This window comes from Labrus mixtus, chromosome 5, assembly GCF_963584025.1.
Source record: "Labrus mixtus chromosome 5, fLabMix1.1, whole genome shotgun sequence".
Lineage (NCBI taxonomy): Eukaryota > Metazoa > Chordata > Actinopteri > Labriformes > Labridae > Labrus > Labrus mixtus.
In genome coordinates, this window is record NC_083616.1 from 8,970,534 (window position 1) to 8,985,518 (window position 14,985).

The 14,985-nt window shown below is 40.0% G+C and overlaps 1 protein-coding gene across 11 annotated transcripts in view; it reads right to left on the bottom strand.

The window, feature by feature from the left end:
* The window catches only part of ncor2 (nuclear receptor corepressor 2), a 96,724-nt gene that overhangs the window by 55,141 nt on the left and 26,598 nt on the right, over positions 1–14,985 (bottom strand). For all 11 annotated transcript variants that reach the window (XM_061037635.1, XM_061037629.1, XM_061037626.1 and 8 more), the window contains exons 4-6: positions 12,799–12,976; positions 6,650–6,832; positions 2,116–2,229 (exon numbers count right to left, since the gene is read on the bottom strand). In XM_061037635.1, coding sequence (XP_060893618.1) covers positions 2,116–2,229; positions 6,650–6,832; positions 12,799–12,976 — 475 coding nt within the window. The remainder of the gene's footprint in view (positions 1–2,115; positions 2,230–6,649; positions 6,833–12,798; positions 12,977–14,985) is intronic.

The following is a 14,985-nucleotide window of genomic DNA, read 5'->3' on the forward strand; positions in this document are numbered from 1 at the left end:
CATTGTGGAGTAAGCTATGAGTCATTCCTAAACATCAAGCCTTCCAAAATGGTCTTGAGCAATCTGCAGTGTCCTGCTGTTACATAAAAATGCTGTGATTTAGCTGCACTTGATAACAGTGAGGGGGAAAGTCATGAAGGACACTCCCTGTCCTGTGCTTTTCCATTTTAAAGGACTGCTCAGGACTTTGTGGCGGTTATCTGGGGACACCTGAGCAGGTTAGAGTGCCGTGTCACAAATACGTCCCCAGAATTGATATATAGATTAAGTATCTTGCTCTATGACACTTAAAGCATTGTGCACAAAAAAGGTGGAGTGCTCGGGAAAAGGACACTGGGCGCTGCAAACGCTCTCTCCTCATTGGGAACAACTGAAAAAAGAAGCTGGCACAGGTGGACACAGTCCTTAAACTAGGTCCTCCTTTGGCATGTATTTTCTTTTCACACTACATTGCTTTACTATTCTATGAAATGATTTGCTTTGAATGTGTCAGAGAAGCAGCTTTTTTTTCCCCTCTTAGCTGTGAAGATTTAACATTACTCCCAGTTTCCCAGCGGGGTTTGTTCAAAGCGACTGAATCTGGGCTGTGATACAGTGAGAGAGGAGCTCTCTGCTTTGAATGCCAATTCCAGTAAAAAGAAAAAGAAAAAGAAAAGAAAAGGCACTTGCGCACTTCACCACAAGGGGGACTGAGAGCACTGAGAATCACTCAACTAATCCTCTGCACAGAGCTCTGCTGTACATAAGCATTTCTGAGACTAGGACACAGTTAACAAATTCAAATGTCTTTATATGACCTCTGAGCTCCAAGGGTTATCTTTCCTTGAAAGAACAGGAAATGTGCTATTCTTGCATAGCTGATAAAAGATCGGTTTCAGCTCGTCTGTGCATGTTACACGTGTGATTCATCATGCCTGCTATGTTGACCTTTAGTAGCCTTTTCTGTTAGGCAAGAGTCCCGCCTCATATGACAGTAAAGAGTGGGAGGCTCAGGTAGGACATGAACACACTTTGGAACTTGTTGACGAAGGCTTTTGAGGATTACAGAAACCAAGTAAAAGAAAAAAGACAGTTTTCCTGGAAAAAAAAAATTCTCCTCAGAGACTTCAGTGTAATAAAAGGTACAGGAGTCATCCTTATTAGGGATGGGGACATTTCATTGTTTTTGATATTGTTTTTATCAAGAATCACTAATTATGCAAGTCTTTATCAATACCTATGTTTTGATCAGAACTGGATTTGCCTTTAGTGCTTATTAAATGACTGTTGCTGTGTAAACAAACAAAGGTCTTTAAGTTTCTCACCAACACCTTGATTTTATTTTCATGACATTACATTTAAACACATCATGATGACGTTTTATTAACCTTTGTCTAATAGTCATTCCACTGACTTGACCTTGGACATATTATAAAGCACAGTTATGTCACATCTTTGAGTTAGCTAGATAACTTTTATCCTGCCAATTTCAACAGGGATTTCAACATTTACTAATTTTTTATTATTCAACGTTTACTTTTTTTAGCTAATGGGACTGGCTATAACGTTTGGGTGAGCTTACTCTAGCTGCTTTGAGTGGAGGAGGAAGATAACTGTACAAGTTGATGGGAGTTTTTTTTCAAACATATGATAGTCAAAGTTACTGCAATTTGGCTTTCATTTGATGCACAGTGTTGATGTGCTTGGCCATGGAGGTTCACCCTCAAGCAAGAGAAGTGGTTAAATATCTGTTGGCTGATTATTACATCTTATGCAAAAACCTTATTAGGCAAAATGTACAGTATGTTTGTGATTTCATATGAAAGACATGAATCGACTGAAAATATGACACCACGTTATAGGACCCTGATCAACGAGACGCAGTGGCAGTATCAATTTACTTAAACTTCCTTCATAGAACCTGGTTGCGGTTGTTTTCTCACATCAGCAGAGTAAAAATAAACCAAACCATGGTTTAAAGTCAACCAGCTCTCTCTCTCTCTCTCTCTCTCTATTCATTACCACAAGTAAATGTCAAACTTGTTTATGTGATCAAGTTAAACCACTTTCAATTATAAGGTAGTTTTGGCTCAGTAGGGGCTGAGTGCATGTGGTGCATGTGTGTATTTTACTGACCCTGTTCTCATCGTAGATGATCTGCACCAGGCTGCGGTGCTTGGCCTCACTGGGTGGAGGTGAGATGGGCCGCTCCGGCTCATGGGGCTTTGCAGCCTCCTCCTCCAGCTGTTGCTGTAACACACACAAAGATGATGGTAAGCACTTTACAAATCAGAATAAGGCCAGCATCTTCCAGTAAGACATGTGGCTAACCAGTTCCTGTTGGAAGGTTAGAGAGAGAGTGTGTGTTAGAGGCTGTCCCTCTCCTGCAGGGACCAGACTAACTGTCCTATTAGCTGTAATGGCTATTAACTCCCTGGGGCCTTGTTAATCAAAGAGTTACTACAACAGGCTGTAAACAAAGCCAAAGCCTGCTGTGAAGCTGGAACATCCAGTGAGAGAGAGAAAATACAGAGGGAGAGGAAAAGGAAAACGTAGGAGATAAATATCAGACGATGGTTAGAAAAACAACGTCCTTTAAATAACTAATCCATCTGCAGATTGTTTTAAGTTTAAAAAAACAAAACAGTGATAATTAGGAAGAAATGTTCACAAACCACAGGCATACCATCAAGTTAGAACTCTGAGGTGGCAGAAAAATAAACTGAGGATGTAAAACAGACGATCTGGCTGGTTAATTTTTATGTTTCAATGCCTATCACACATTGTTCACTCAGTCATTCTTTTTCCTTCAATCTTTCCCTGAAGCTCTTTTTGAAGAGCAGAAACCTTTAAAGAAGCTGAAGGACATGTACCATAGGTATTTAAGCTGCATTAGGCTCTCACTGCACATTTTCTGCATTGTTTTGGAGCCTGGATAGTTTTTAGAAGCTGAAACAGCCAAATGTAAATAAAACCATGATGATTAGAGAGAGACTGATATCCATTCTGTGCAGATGTTAAAAACTCTCAACACTCCTACCCTTAACTACAACAATATGATTGATTGTATTATTTAGGTGTCATGCACACAAAGTACCCTTCCCCTCATGGGTTTATAAGAGACCAGAATCTCAGTTGCAGTGAGCTGCAGTCCTCTTCTAAAGTACAACTCAAGTTTTCATAATCATCTAACCAAAAGAAATGTAAATTAATGGAAGACATTTTTCTGAATAAGTAGCATTTGGATGTATTCACTTTCTCCCTTCTGCAATAATAATAAGAAACGAGACAGATACGGCTCAAACGCTGAAATTATTTGGACTTTAAATTTTCCAAAGCAATTTAAGAAACAGAAGCGTTGCTAAATACTGTCATGAAATTGCTGCTGTATGTACCTTACAGCTTACATTCAAGTCTTTAGCTTTGTAACTCATCAATGTGTCTGTGTGAGTTACTTGTTAGCACGGCCTAGTGTTCAAACTTTGGTGTCCCACGTTGTTCCAAACCGGGGTATATTTAGGACATCTAGTAATTAAATAACAAGAACAATTCATGTGTTGAATTATATATGATATTTGATACTGATTTAAAATTCAGGTTAAAAGCCTTTACTTAAAGGTCTGTTCAGTGTATTATCCTGCTTACGGTCGGTTGTTACAGTATATAAAGAGCAAGACCAAATGTTGACTGTTATCAGTTAAAGTAAAAAAAAGAGGATCATTAGGCAACCACTTTCTACTCCAATTAACTTAAATATTGAGAGTCAACTTAGAAGTGTCCTGAGCACCAAATCCTGTCTTCATTTTAACTTCATGAGATTTCAAAACTTTGGATTTTCTACCAGAATTAAAAAAATATATACATTTTACAAGGAACAAAAGACTTAAAGCACCATAATTGACTGCTGAATGAACAAAACTTGTGACATCAGAAACACCCTCTGACATCATACCTTGCATAACAAAGTGTTTGGACACCGTTATTGCACACTCGAGTCTATAATCTTGAGACAGCAGCTGAGTGTATTCAGCCATAACTAGCTGTCTGTAGGCCGAGGCCAAGTGTCCCTGAGTGGCATGCATGTAGTGGATATACAGTAAAGACAGCCCCCTACTCCCCCTACTCCCCCTACTCCCCCTACTCCTCTTCAGGGCTTCAGGGAGGGGACAAAATCCGTCCCGTCCCTAAAATCAAGAGGATCCATATGAGAGCAGAGCATGATGGAACATCATGCGTCATGATAGGCCTGGATAAGCATCTTGTGAGCAAAACACAGACATTCCCACCCCAGAGTAAAACTAAATAAATCAGCCATCCTTGGCTTGGCAGACACGACACAGGCTGGCGGTAACTTTAGCTGTTACCCCCGCCTCTCCACTGACTCTGCCAGGACTCTTTAAATAAAGTTTTACCGTGACACTTCATTACTCCAGATGTTTTAATGCTTGAAGAGAGCCAAACTGTAAGAAAATATCCGTATAAACACTGTGTGTGTTTTGAGAGAAGGGGGGAGGGTCTTGATTTGTGCTTGTAAGCAGCAGAGCTTGGCCTCTCGATCATTCACAAGTTTTAACTTGCAAGTTTATTTTGCAGCTTCATTTATTTCACACTAGTGCTAAATCTTTTCTATTACCAAAGAGCAGCATACGATCAGTCAAGGTGGATGCTTCTCAATAATCTGGCAAACATCACTGCATCAGGGGAAATTAGTTTGTTGGCAGATTTGATCAGCTTAAGCCAATTTACTTTAACTTCAAACAAAAAAGTCAAAAAATACTAAACTAAACTACAGAAAGCTGATTGATAAGTTCATCATGATCAAACTTATTATCGATATTGTTTGCTTATCAAAACAAAAACACCTACAAAGTAACATCCAGGATTTTTAAGATACATGGAAGCTTTTCATTCTTCATTTCTTTTGCGGTGTTCCTATTTTGACTGTTACACACTGCTGCACAACAATTTCCCTTGGGATAAATTGAGTTTTTTCCCATCGTCTATGAGTCATTGAAGCCAGCTTTAGCTCAAGCTACGACACTAGAAAGATGTCAGGATTTCATTTACAAGAGTCAATTGTGAGCAATAATAATGTCTGAAATTATGATTTCTTATTTTAATGATTGAGTAAATGAACAGTACTTTAATATACCAGCATGCACGGTGGGGGATTCAGTTAGAAAGAGTGAGCTCCACCACACAGTTCCTCTGAAACATGGCAGGCAGCCAAAAATCAGACTGTGTGGCAGGGATATGAGTGGTTTAGCAGTCACAAAACCTCTGCCATAATCCTCCTCCTCCCCCAGGGAAACGGTTATTTATAGCCTTATATATTTTTAACCTACTTTTCTCCTGAATAAAAAGCAAAAGAGAGGAGAAGAGAAAAGGGAATGCAGCTGCCTGGAGGACTGTGTGTGCAGAAATGTGGTGCACTGAGCAACAAACAGCCACAGAACTTGAATGCAGCGATTACAACAAAGCAAAGTCTTATTAAGACTTCAGTGCTGCCAACTGAAGTCAGGCAGGGAAAGTCGCACTAAACCCTACATGATCATTTTAAACAAGCCAAACACTGCTAATGAAAATATGTAACAAGGCGTCCAGCACTTTGATATCTACAACCACGACAAATAAACTCTTCAGAACCTCTATGTGCTTTTAGGCATCCTGCTCACGTGGTCAACAGATGTGCTGATTGCATATTAAATGAGATGATTACCGATTTTAAAAACGTAAAAGACATAAGGACAGTTTCAAACTATTTTTAACATTACAATCCTCTGAACCCAAACACTAAACGATCTGACCACACACCTGCTGTTTGTAGTTATGATTTCCCAGTGTGATTTCCAAAGACACAAGATCTCACAGAAACTCGTGATCAAACGTGACTGTATAGAAGGCACTATAATGGCACTTGTGTTGTTGCCATATTTCCACTTGGATCGGGACATAGTTATGTTTATATATGTTTTTGAGCTGTAAAAGTATGTAAAATCCAGTTGGTGATGCTTCACAGTCTGCTCGCTCTCATTGGCTGTTGCGGTTTACTCCTTCAGAGACAGCTCCATCTGTAATCGTAACATTTGTTTTTTACAATTCAAGATCGGTAGGCTACGACTCTATTTGGGAGCAGCAAAGCAATTGTATTGACACCACACACTTGAGCATTATTTGGACAATTTATCGTCGCCAAAATGCCTTAAATGGGGTCACATAATCTTAATCATTTGGGCGGGGGGTGCCGAGAAAACAGGCCTAAAATCGTCCAGTGTGTAGCCAGTCTAACTGTATAAAACAAAAACAACACAAGAAACATCATTGAAGCACACAGTATAAGTATCCTCTGCAATACTCTGCCCTCTTTGCATTGCAAAATTTCTATTATAAAGCGAATGAAAGTATGCAAACACACCAGGCAGAGCTCAATAAAGTTGCTAGAGAACTTCATCTTTTGTCATCTAGGTTAAAAGGCCCTGTCAGTTGGACATGTTCCCAACAACAGATCAATCCAGTACTTTAGTGGAGTTACTCTAGTCATCAGAATGGTGAAGGATAAATCATTGTGAGAATCAAAGAGCTAAGCAGAAAAAAATATTATATAATATATATTGGCAAAGCATCAGTCTACACATTTTCAATTTGGGATCAGATCAATGAGTGTGCAGACCTGTTTCTTGCGAAGCTTGCAGATCTGCTGCTCCACCATGGTGATCTCCCGGTCCACGCGGTCCATGTTCTGAATCAGCTCCTCCTTTGAGAAGCGAGCCGGCACCAGATCCAAGTCAGGGTCCATATGGACCGGGCTCACGGGGGAGATTGGCTCCAGCTTTCCCATGGCACTTCCACGCTCCTATTGAAGAAAAGCAGAGAGGAACATTAGGAGGTTTAGAATACCCTCTTCAAAAGTACTTTCTATTTTATGCTTCATCAAAAGTCAAATGAAATAAATTAAAATACAGTGTGATGGGAGAGGAAAGATGAATGAACTCTCTTGTTTAAACTTCTGCCCTCCTCTGATTGCAAGGTCTGTAGGTTACTCTACAGGAGATTATCCCAACAGTCTGTGCATCATTTGGAAGGTAACACACGGCAATAATTAAGTCCTCTGAGTGATGAAAGCCAGCGTAGTGTCTCAGTGTCACTCGACCACACTAATGAATATGAGGTCACAGCCTCCCTCGCCAGCATTATGCATGCATCTTATTAAGCCCTGGCAGCTGGCTCTGTTTAAGAGACTTTGTTTGAAATGTGAAATAAAACGCCTTTGGGCTGTAGAGGGGAATTCAAAGGCCAGTACTACATGTGTGCAGATAATATCCGAATTGTAATAGTCTTCTGGCAGAACAATGGAAATGGTGTGCGTGTGTCAGTCAAACAACACACAGGGCGGCTCATCAACAGAGCAGTGGTACTAATGAGAGTGTTGATGAGTGATGCATCAAACTATTGATCTCAGGGAGAGTATAGTACTGTATAGTCCATGCTAGGGCTGGAAAACTTTGGCTGTCTCACGATTCGATTTCGATTCTTGGGGACAAGATTCGATTCAGAATCGTTTTTTCAATTCAAAGCGATTCTGGATTCATTGATACATGGGTTCAAAGTCTATTTTTGAATGAGTACATACTTCAAGATCTACTCCAGTCATCTGTGGGACTGGCTGAATTTCATGTTGCTCTATTTGCCATTCTACTGAGTTAAAGAGCTAGCCTTAGCACTTAGCAGGGAGTGACTGATTAGCCCAAAAAATATATGTATTTAATATAATATAAATATATATATTTTTTAATCGATTTTTTTAAGTTATGAATCGATTTTAAATTATGAATCGATTTTACATAAATGTATTTTCCCACCTCTAATCAATGCACACACCTTGTGAGAAAACACTTCTCACATTATGAAGCTCTCATGAGCCTACGATGAACCGTCCTTCGTCTAAATAACAGCAACCACAACTGGTTTTACAGTAAGAGGTCATTAAACCACTTAAAGTGTTGAGTGTGCAAAAATGTGACCTACTAGTAATTCAGTTTAACCTCAAACTGAAATTATACAGAAACGTGGTGTAAACAGAGAATTTATATGTCCTGTTTAAATCTGAGGATGGTTATATCTAGTGGTGTACCCATCCCCACCCCGTGATCAGTGACCTGCCGATCCTCTAATGTATATTAAATTGTATGCCCATGTCAGATTGGTACACAATCTGCACATTTAATGCGATACACACATCAACACAAACACTAAAGAGACAAGCACACACACACACAAGTTAACACGGCAGCACTGTGGACATGAGGTGCCCATCGAGGTTGAAAAAGCATTGAACATATTGACACTGAACTGACCACTGATACAGGCTGCATGTCCCCTGCATGTAAAAGTGTACGGGCTACAGGGGACGATGCTACACAAACCACGACATAGCGCTAAAGGCAGACGCTAAATCACAGATATGAAATGTGTTTAATCCTGCTATCAGCCACCCCTTGTCCAGGTGATTGTTCATGTAAACATACTGGCAGTGCGGATGTGCTGCTGATCGTTTACTTTAATCGGCTACACCTGCAGCGCTCACAGTGTTTTGTGAATCACAGACAGCTCAGGACAGGGTGAGCTTTCATTTGAGCTGTGATAACGAATCGATTACATTTTTTAAAATGGATTATTAAAATTGGCTGCAACAAACTGGACTATCGCTTTGTTGTGTTTCCCGATTTTTCCATCAATCGCAGTGATGCGAGCTGATTATGTCGCGAGCTGATTATGTCGCACACAGACAGCTGAGCAGAGTGTTGTACAGCACTTGGTCAGCCTGCGCTTTGTTTAAATGTACTGTTTTAATAAACTTTACTTAATAATGGTGATAATTCAATGAATAAAAACAATAATTGTTAAACAACCTTTTATCAAAACAAAGACCAGACGTGGCAATCTGAAAGTAGATCATTGATAATAAAAACAATCTTACAACATGTGAGTTATGTTTTCGGTAACGAGATGAAACAGGACTTAAGTTTAAGCAGTGTGCCGTCAGTCATTATTTTTCCCACTGTGGGTCTAATGTGTCTGTCAAAATACAAGCAGGAGAGAGGACAGGTGTGTGTGGGCTCCCAGGCACAGAGCAGGAGGTGCAGGCACATGTGTGCGTGAACGTGTGAGTGTGTGGTGTGTTTAACAACCTAACGAGTCTGGCCAAGCAGTGAGTGACTGAAGTCTGTATGGTATCATCAATAATCTTTTAATGCTAAGGCTTCTTAATTGTACTGTGTGCCTTTGGTATTAGTATAAGAACTTTTACCCCACGATGAAAGAACTTCAATTAAGAGTCATCAGTATGTATGTCATCAGTATTTATGTGAGGTAAAGCAAATATATTTTACACCCTTTTTGTTGTTAAAGCAAAGCATGACAACATTTAGTTTGTGATTTAGTTTTTTTACAATAACTATTCATACTTTCAGATTATTTTAACAGGTCAGGGACATTCAACCTTTCTTACAATTCTTACAACCTGTTTTTGCTTGAACCTCTATAGCTTGAATTACTGATGGTTCAAATTAAATAAGAGAAACCTAGAATTATGCATTCAGTACTTTTGTTGATTTTTCCTCTTGTACCAAACTGGAACCAAACAGTAACCCCAAAGACTGAACCAAACAGTAACCTCAGTTACACCCCTATGAAAAGCAGTTCTCCTCAGACTATGTATGGTGTCCCACCTGATCTTGTGTCCTATATTGTCCCTGTCAAAATGACAGCAGCACATCAGCAGCTACTACACCTGCGGCATAGTGTGAAAAGGTCAAAGGGCAATAGCTAAGCCCCAAGCCCAGCACGGCTTACAGCTTATACGGCCCTGACAACCCGAGTCACATTTAGAACATACCATTGCATGTCGTCTTCGGCTGTTCATGTGTCAGGTTATTTCTTTTTAAATAACCTCCAGGTGTTGTAGCGTGTCTGTGTAAATGTGTTCTGTTTATTGAGCACCAGCCTGTCTAACTGAGTCACGTACTCATGAGTATTCACATTCCAGACAACACATGAATAAAGCTCAATGCATTTAAAGAGACACACACACCAAAATGGAGCGTTCTCAGAGAGCTGTTTATAAAGGGTCACAAACCTCATCTGGTGCTTGATTCATGTTATATTTTGACCAAAGCACAGCACAGATGTTTCATTTAGACCACAGGAGACTGTTTTAAAAGGTGGAAATATGGGGTATGGGGTATAATATGTCCTTTTTAAGCTAGTTATTAAATAACTACTGATCTCTCTTTATGAAATACTAAAGCGAAAGAGACTAAGAGAGATTCATTCTATAAAGTAATTTTGATGCATGAAACTGCTGCCAGGGATACAGTATGTGCCAGGCACAGTGTTTGACCTCACTCTGCTGAAACAGCCCTTTTTTTTAACTTTAAAGATTTTGATGAGTGATATATTTGACTGAAGTGAATGAAAGCTGGATAGGATTTGTGTGAAAAAAAGCAATACCTACACATGTACAGGACTAAACTGGCAAGGAGATCAGACATTAACATTTGTCCCCAGGGATCACTTTAAATTGACACAAAGTGAAAGTTCCTAATAGGAGCTTTAAAATAACTTTCATTGCACAAATTATTTTGGTAAATTTAATATTTTGGCAATACAGTAAACGTATAAAAATATAAAAATGAATGTAATATCACACAAGAGATAGTGATGCACTGAATGTCAGCACTGCTGTGATCTAGTCATACGCACAAGGCTTCATGCCTTTTAAATCAAACTGTAAAGACTTCATTTTTTACTTCAAATTCATCTTTTACTTTTTAACTGAACCTTACCTGTTCCCAAGCAACCTACACACTCTCCTGCACTCTATGACTGTGTTTGTTCCCATGGTTACCACAGACCAGCTAATTAGGCAAAAACATTGCAGCGAATCAACTGACAAAACATGATGTGACTCAGGGTTTTCTTGCCTCATGATAGAATTATCTATCTTTTAGATTGAAGCTTCAAAAGTCAACACATATTCATCTTTGATAGGCAAACACTCACTTTGTCAGCCAAGATGATTTATTGGTCTAGCTCTTGTCATGAAGGACACCATGCTAGCTTACACAGACCCATTCACACACATTGCCAGCAGTGGTCTGAGCAGGATCCCTTTCTCGTGGTTTATTCAACTTTGTCTCATGAAGAGTTGCTTAACAGTATAAATATGGCTGATATCAGTGCTCAGTCTTTGAGTCATTTACAGATAGTAGTCATAATTTTTAGCCATCAGTACCCAAGTAAACCAAGTCTCTTCTGCTATGATTTTGCACCTTATTCCCTTTCTTACCACTAAGGGTCACATCAGACTCATTGAACATTGGTAACAGTAACTAAACGATGCTTTTGTCCTTCTGTGATTCATTGTCAGTGTGAGTCATAACACAAGTGTAAGCTTTGTCTGATACTACTGGCCTGTACTCCCTCTTTTCCTGTTGGTCTTTGTCTATTACTCCTCCCTTTCCCTTTTCTGCATTCACCCGTTGCCTCATTTTCAGATGCAGCTCTCCCTCTCTCCCTTCTATCACTCTGTGCACTTGTTCCATGCAGTGATTGCATCTGACATGTCTTATATAATGGGTTTACAGCCCGCTGCGCTCTGAGGGGAATTACTGGCATTCCTGAATATTTCCCTGCTAGCTTAAAAGTCAATGTTTTTTTTCCTGTACCCTCTGTTATTGGTGTATCTATTTACCATTCCTTGGCTGTCTGCCTCCCCTGGCAGATTGAAGCACTGTGTAATGCCAGGAACACCTCCCCATCAGTGCTTCAACACTGCAAGCAAGTCCTTTTGATGTGCAGCTCACACAATTTCATCCTCAGTCTTTAGAAATCTAGGTCAGCTCTATTATTTATTAATTGCTGTTTCACAACTCCCTTAGTCTTCCCGCTGCTGCTCACAGGGCTCCAGCTCCTACAAAGCAGAGTCTCATGTCTACGACTTCTGCTGCAGCGCGTCTAATAATAATGTGCGGGGCTCAGAAGGAGGCTGCCAGGATTAATCAACCACAAAAGATTTCCACAATACAGTGTGAATAATAACAGGAAATAAGTGGTCAACATATCTGTAAATATGGCTTAGTAGCAGAATTGAAATCAACTGGTTCATACTTAAAGGAAGAGTCAGTCGCATTGTTCATTGCAGCTTGTAAACTAGGGATGTAACGGTATCGTCATTTTCATGATATCGCTACTTTAAAAGTGTCTCAATACCATCATGGACCTGTGATGGTATGAAACAATATGTCTTCAGTTGAGCAGAGCGGATGGATGTGGGAACTACAGATAGCATCGTCCCATGCTGCAATCATCCGCTCGCTGCCTCAGTTTAGCGAAAATGGCCGACACCGGCAGTAGTTGCGAGGGAGAACAGAGAGTCGTTGAAATTGTAAATGCTACAGCAACTTTTAAATCTGACTGTGTGAAAGAATTTCGGTTTCCCCGGGTCAGGAAATGAGAACGGAGAAGATGACCAACAAAAAAAAAAAATCTATATTTATTTAGACACTGCCAGACTGCAGCAGTTACACGTGGGGGGAAACAAGTAATATGAAAAGCCTTTTGACAAATCGTCAACCCGAAAAGATTTGAGAAGAAATGAGGAAAAAAGTAAGATTGTCTTGCCATATATCAAATAGCACAGTATCTCTATGTATTGTGATATAATTGTTATTATTGTGGGCCACGTATCACAAATCGTATTTCATATCGTATACACAAACATCTCGACATCATGCGCTGTATTTTACAGGGACTACTGACCTTTGCCATATCCTCAGCCCCTCCCAGAGGCAATGGCAGCCGGTGGGATGAAGGCCTCATCAAAGACTCTGGTACCATGTCTAAACGAGGCCTTTTGATCTCCGTGTACTCCACCTCTGATTGCCCGCTGTGCTCTGGCAGGTAGAGGTGTTCATAGCGGATATGCTGCTCTTGTCCTCTGTAACACAAACAACAAAACAGAATAGAAAAGTATGTCAATGTATTGAATGTATATCTTTTATGTACAGTCAGCTAAAAATATTGAGACAAATTTGATCTTCTGAGTGAGAGACGAGGGTCAATGACGATTTAATTTAAACAGAACGGGGCAACGCACTGTAATGTGATCTGATCGTGATCCACTGTGTGTGGTGCTAGTGTAAACCACCTTCAGCATATGTTCATCACATTCGTTTAACTCATTAGTTTATTGGAGGGGGGTTAAGATTGCGAGCATGTGAAGTTAAATGACAGCTTCTGAATTTTGACTGCAGAAGTTACTAAGAAATGATATTAGGCCCCGTGGAAATGACTCTCTCGGTTCTGTTTGAGGTAACAGTTCTCTCCCACTGGCCCTGCAGCCAGATGCCAGAATGTCAGTGACTTTGCAGCCTGTGTTAAAATGGAAGAGGCATCTGTAGAGAAGAGGGAAAACACAACCATAATTGCTGGTCCAGGCCCACAACAGTCTAGTGTGTGGTTCCCGTATGTGCCAAGAGCATGGAGCCTGTTCTCTGCACAGCAGGCCGCTGGTGGCGTGGCGTAACAATCACACCAATCCCCAGAGATTTATAAGGGAGATAAATGTGTACTTATGTAATATGAATAAATATACATGTTAAAAATGTATCACGGTTGTAGAGGAAAGAAACTGATTGTGCATGGTTATCCATGTGATTGCTTAAGTTAAACCTTAAAATAAGGGGATAAAATTAATACCCAGATGGTGTGTGACTACTTCCCAGAACACATTTTTCTCATTCATTCAGTCAGACACTTCCTCATCTCCATTGAGGGTTGGCACTTACATAATCAGATCATCAAGCACTAGCCCACTCCCACTCCCACTCTCCCTCCCCCCCCCCTCTTTCTTTCTCCCCATCCCTCTTGTGAGCGTGCAGAATAATCTGATCCCCAGCGAGAATTTGTCTGGAGGGTGACAGAAAGAGATACGTGTGGAGGTGGGGGACTGGGGGCAACACAACACAACACCCCCCCACCACCATTTATTTTTTACTGGTTTTGGCCCCATTAGGATTGAGCAGAGATCATGTGAACCCGATAGCAGCCTGTTATTATAAAAGCACTACAGCGCTTTTGCTGCTGCCAATCGCTGCATAACTCCCCAGAGGAGCAGCTCCACAGCTGTGCACGATACAGACACTGTTAACAGAGCGAGTGGCCAGCAAACTGCACCACAGCTGGAATGAATGAAAGAGGAGGGACGGGTGTAGTCGAAAAAACTTCATGCAAAATTTGCTTTAGCCCGAAACTTTTCCGTTCATATTGCTGAACAAAATGTTACTAAGTGTTTGAAGCAACCAGTGACTCAGGTACTTACAACTGAATGCTTGAAATAAATGTAAACCATATTTTTGAAATTAAAATGGAGATCGGAAGGTTACATATAGGAATGGTCCAGAAAAGTAATTGATCACATATTTGCAATTGGGAATTAAATGAATGAATTTCTAAACCTTTCATTCAAAATCAAACAGCTGTTTTCAAATACTGATAGCATTGATATAAAATATATAGCATATAGATATATATATATATATATAAATATTGTACCATGGACTTGTTACAGCGATATCGTATTGCAAGATTTTTCTAATTGTTACATCCCTAGTACTGCACTGCACCTCTGCACTGCCCATTATTTTTATCTTTATGATCGAGGGTATTTAAAATAAAGTTTTTGTCTCTTACTACCAGACAAAGAGCGGAGGAGGTGACAATGGAGGAGACACTGTCTGAATTGCATAAATACATTAGCAATGTTTCAACATCAAAAACTTTTGCATACTGTCTGAATTTGGGTTATAAAAAATGTTTTAAAAAGAAATTGCCTGAAATTGGAGGCCTGGGACCTTTATTTTTGTTTGCCATGGTTTTAAAGCAGGTATCAATATTGTTTGAGTTTGACTAGAAACGGATCAAAGATTAACATTCTTGCATCGTGAC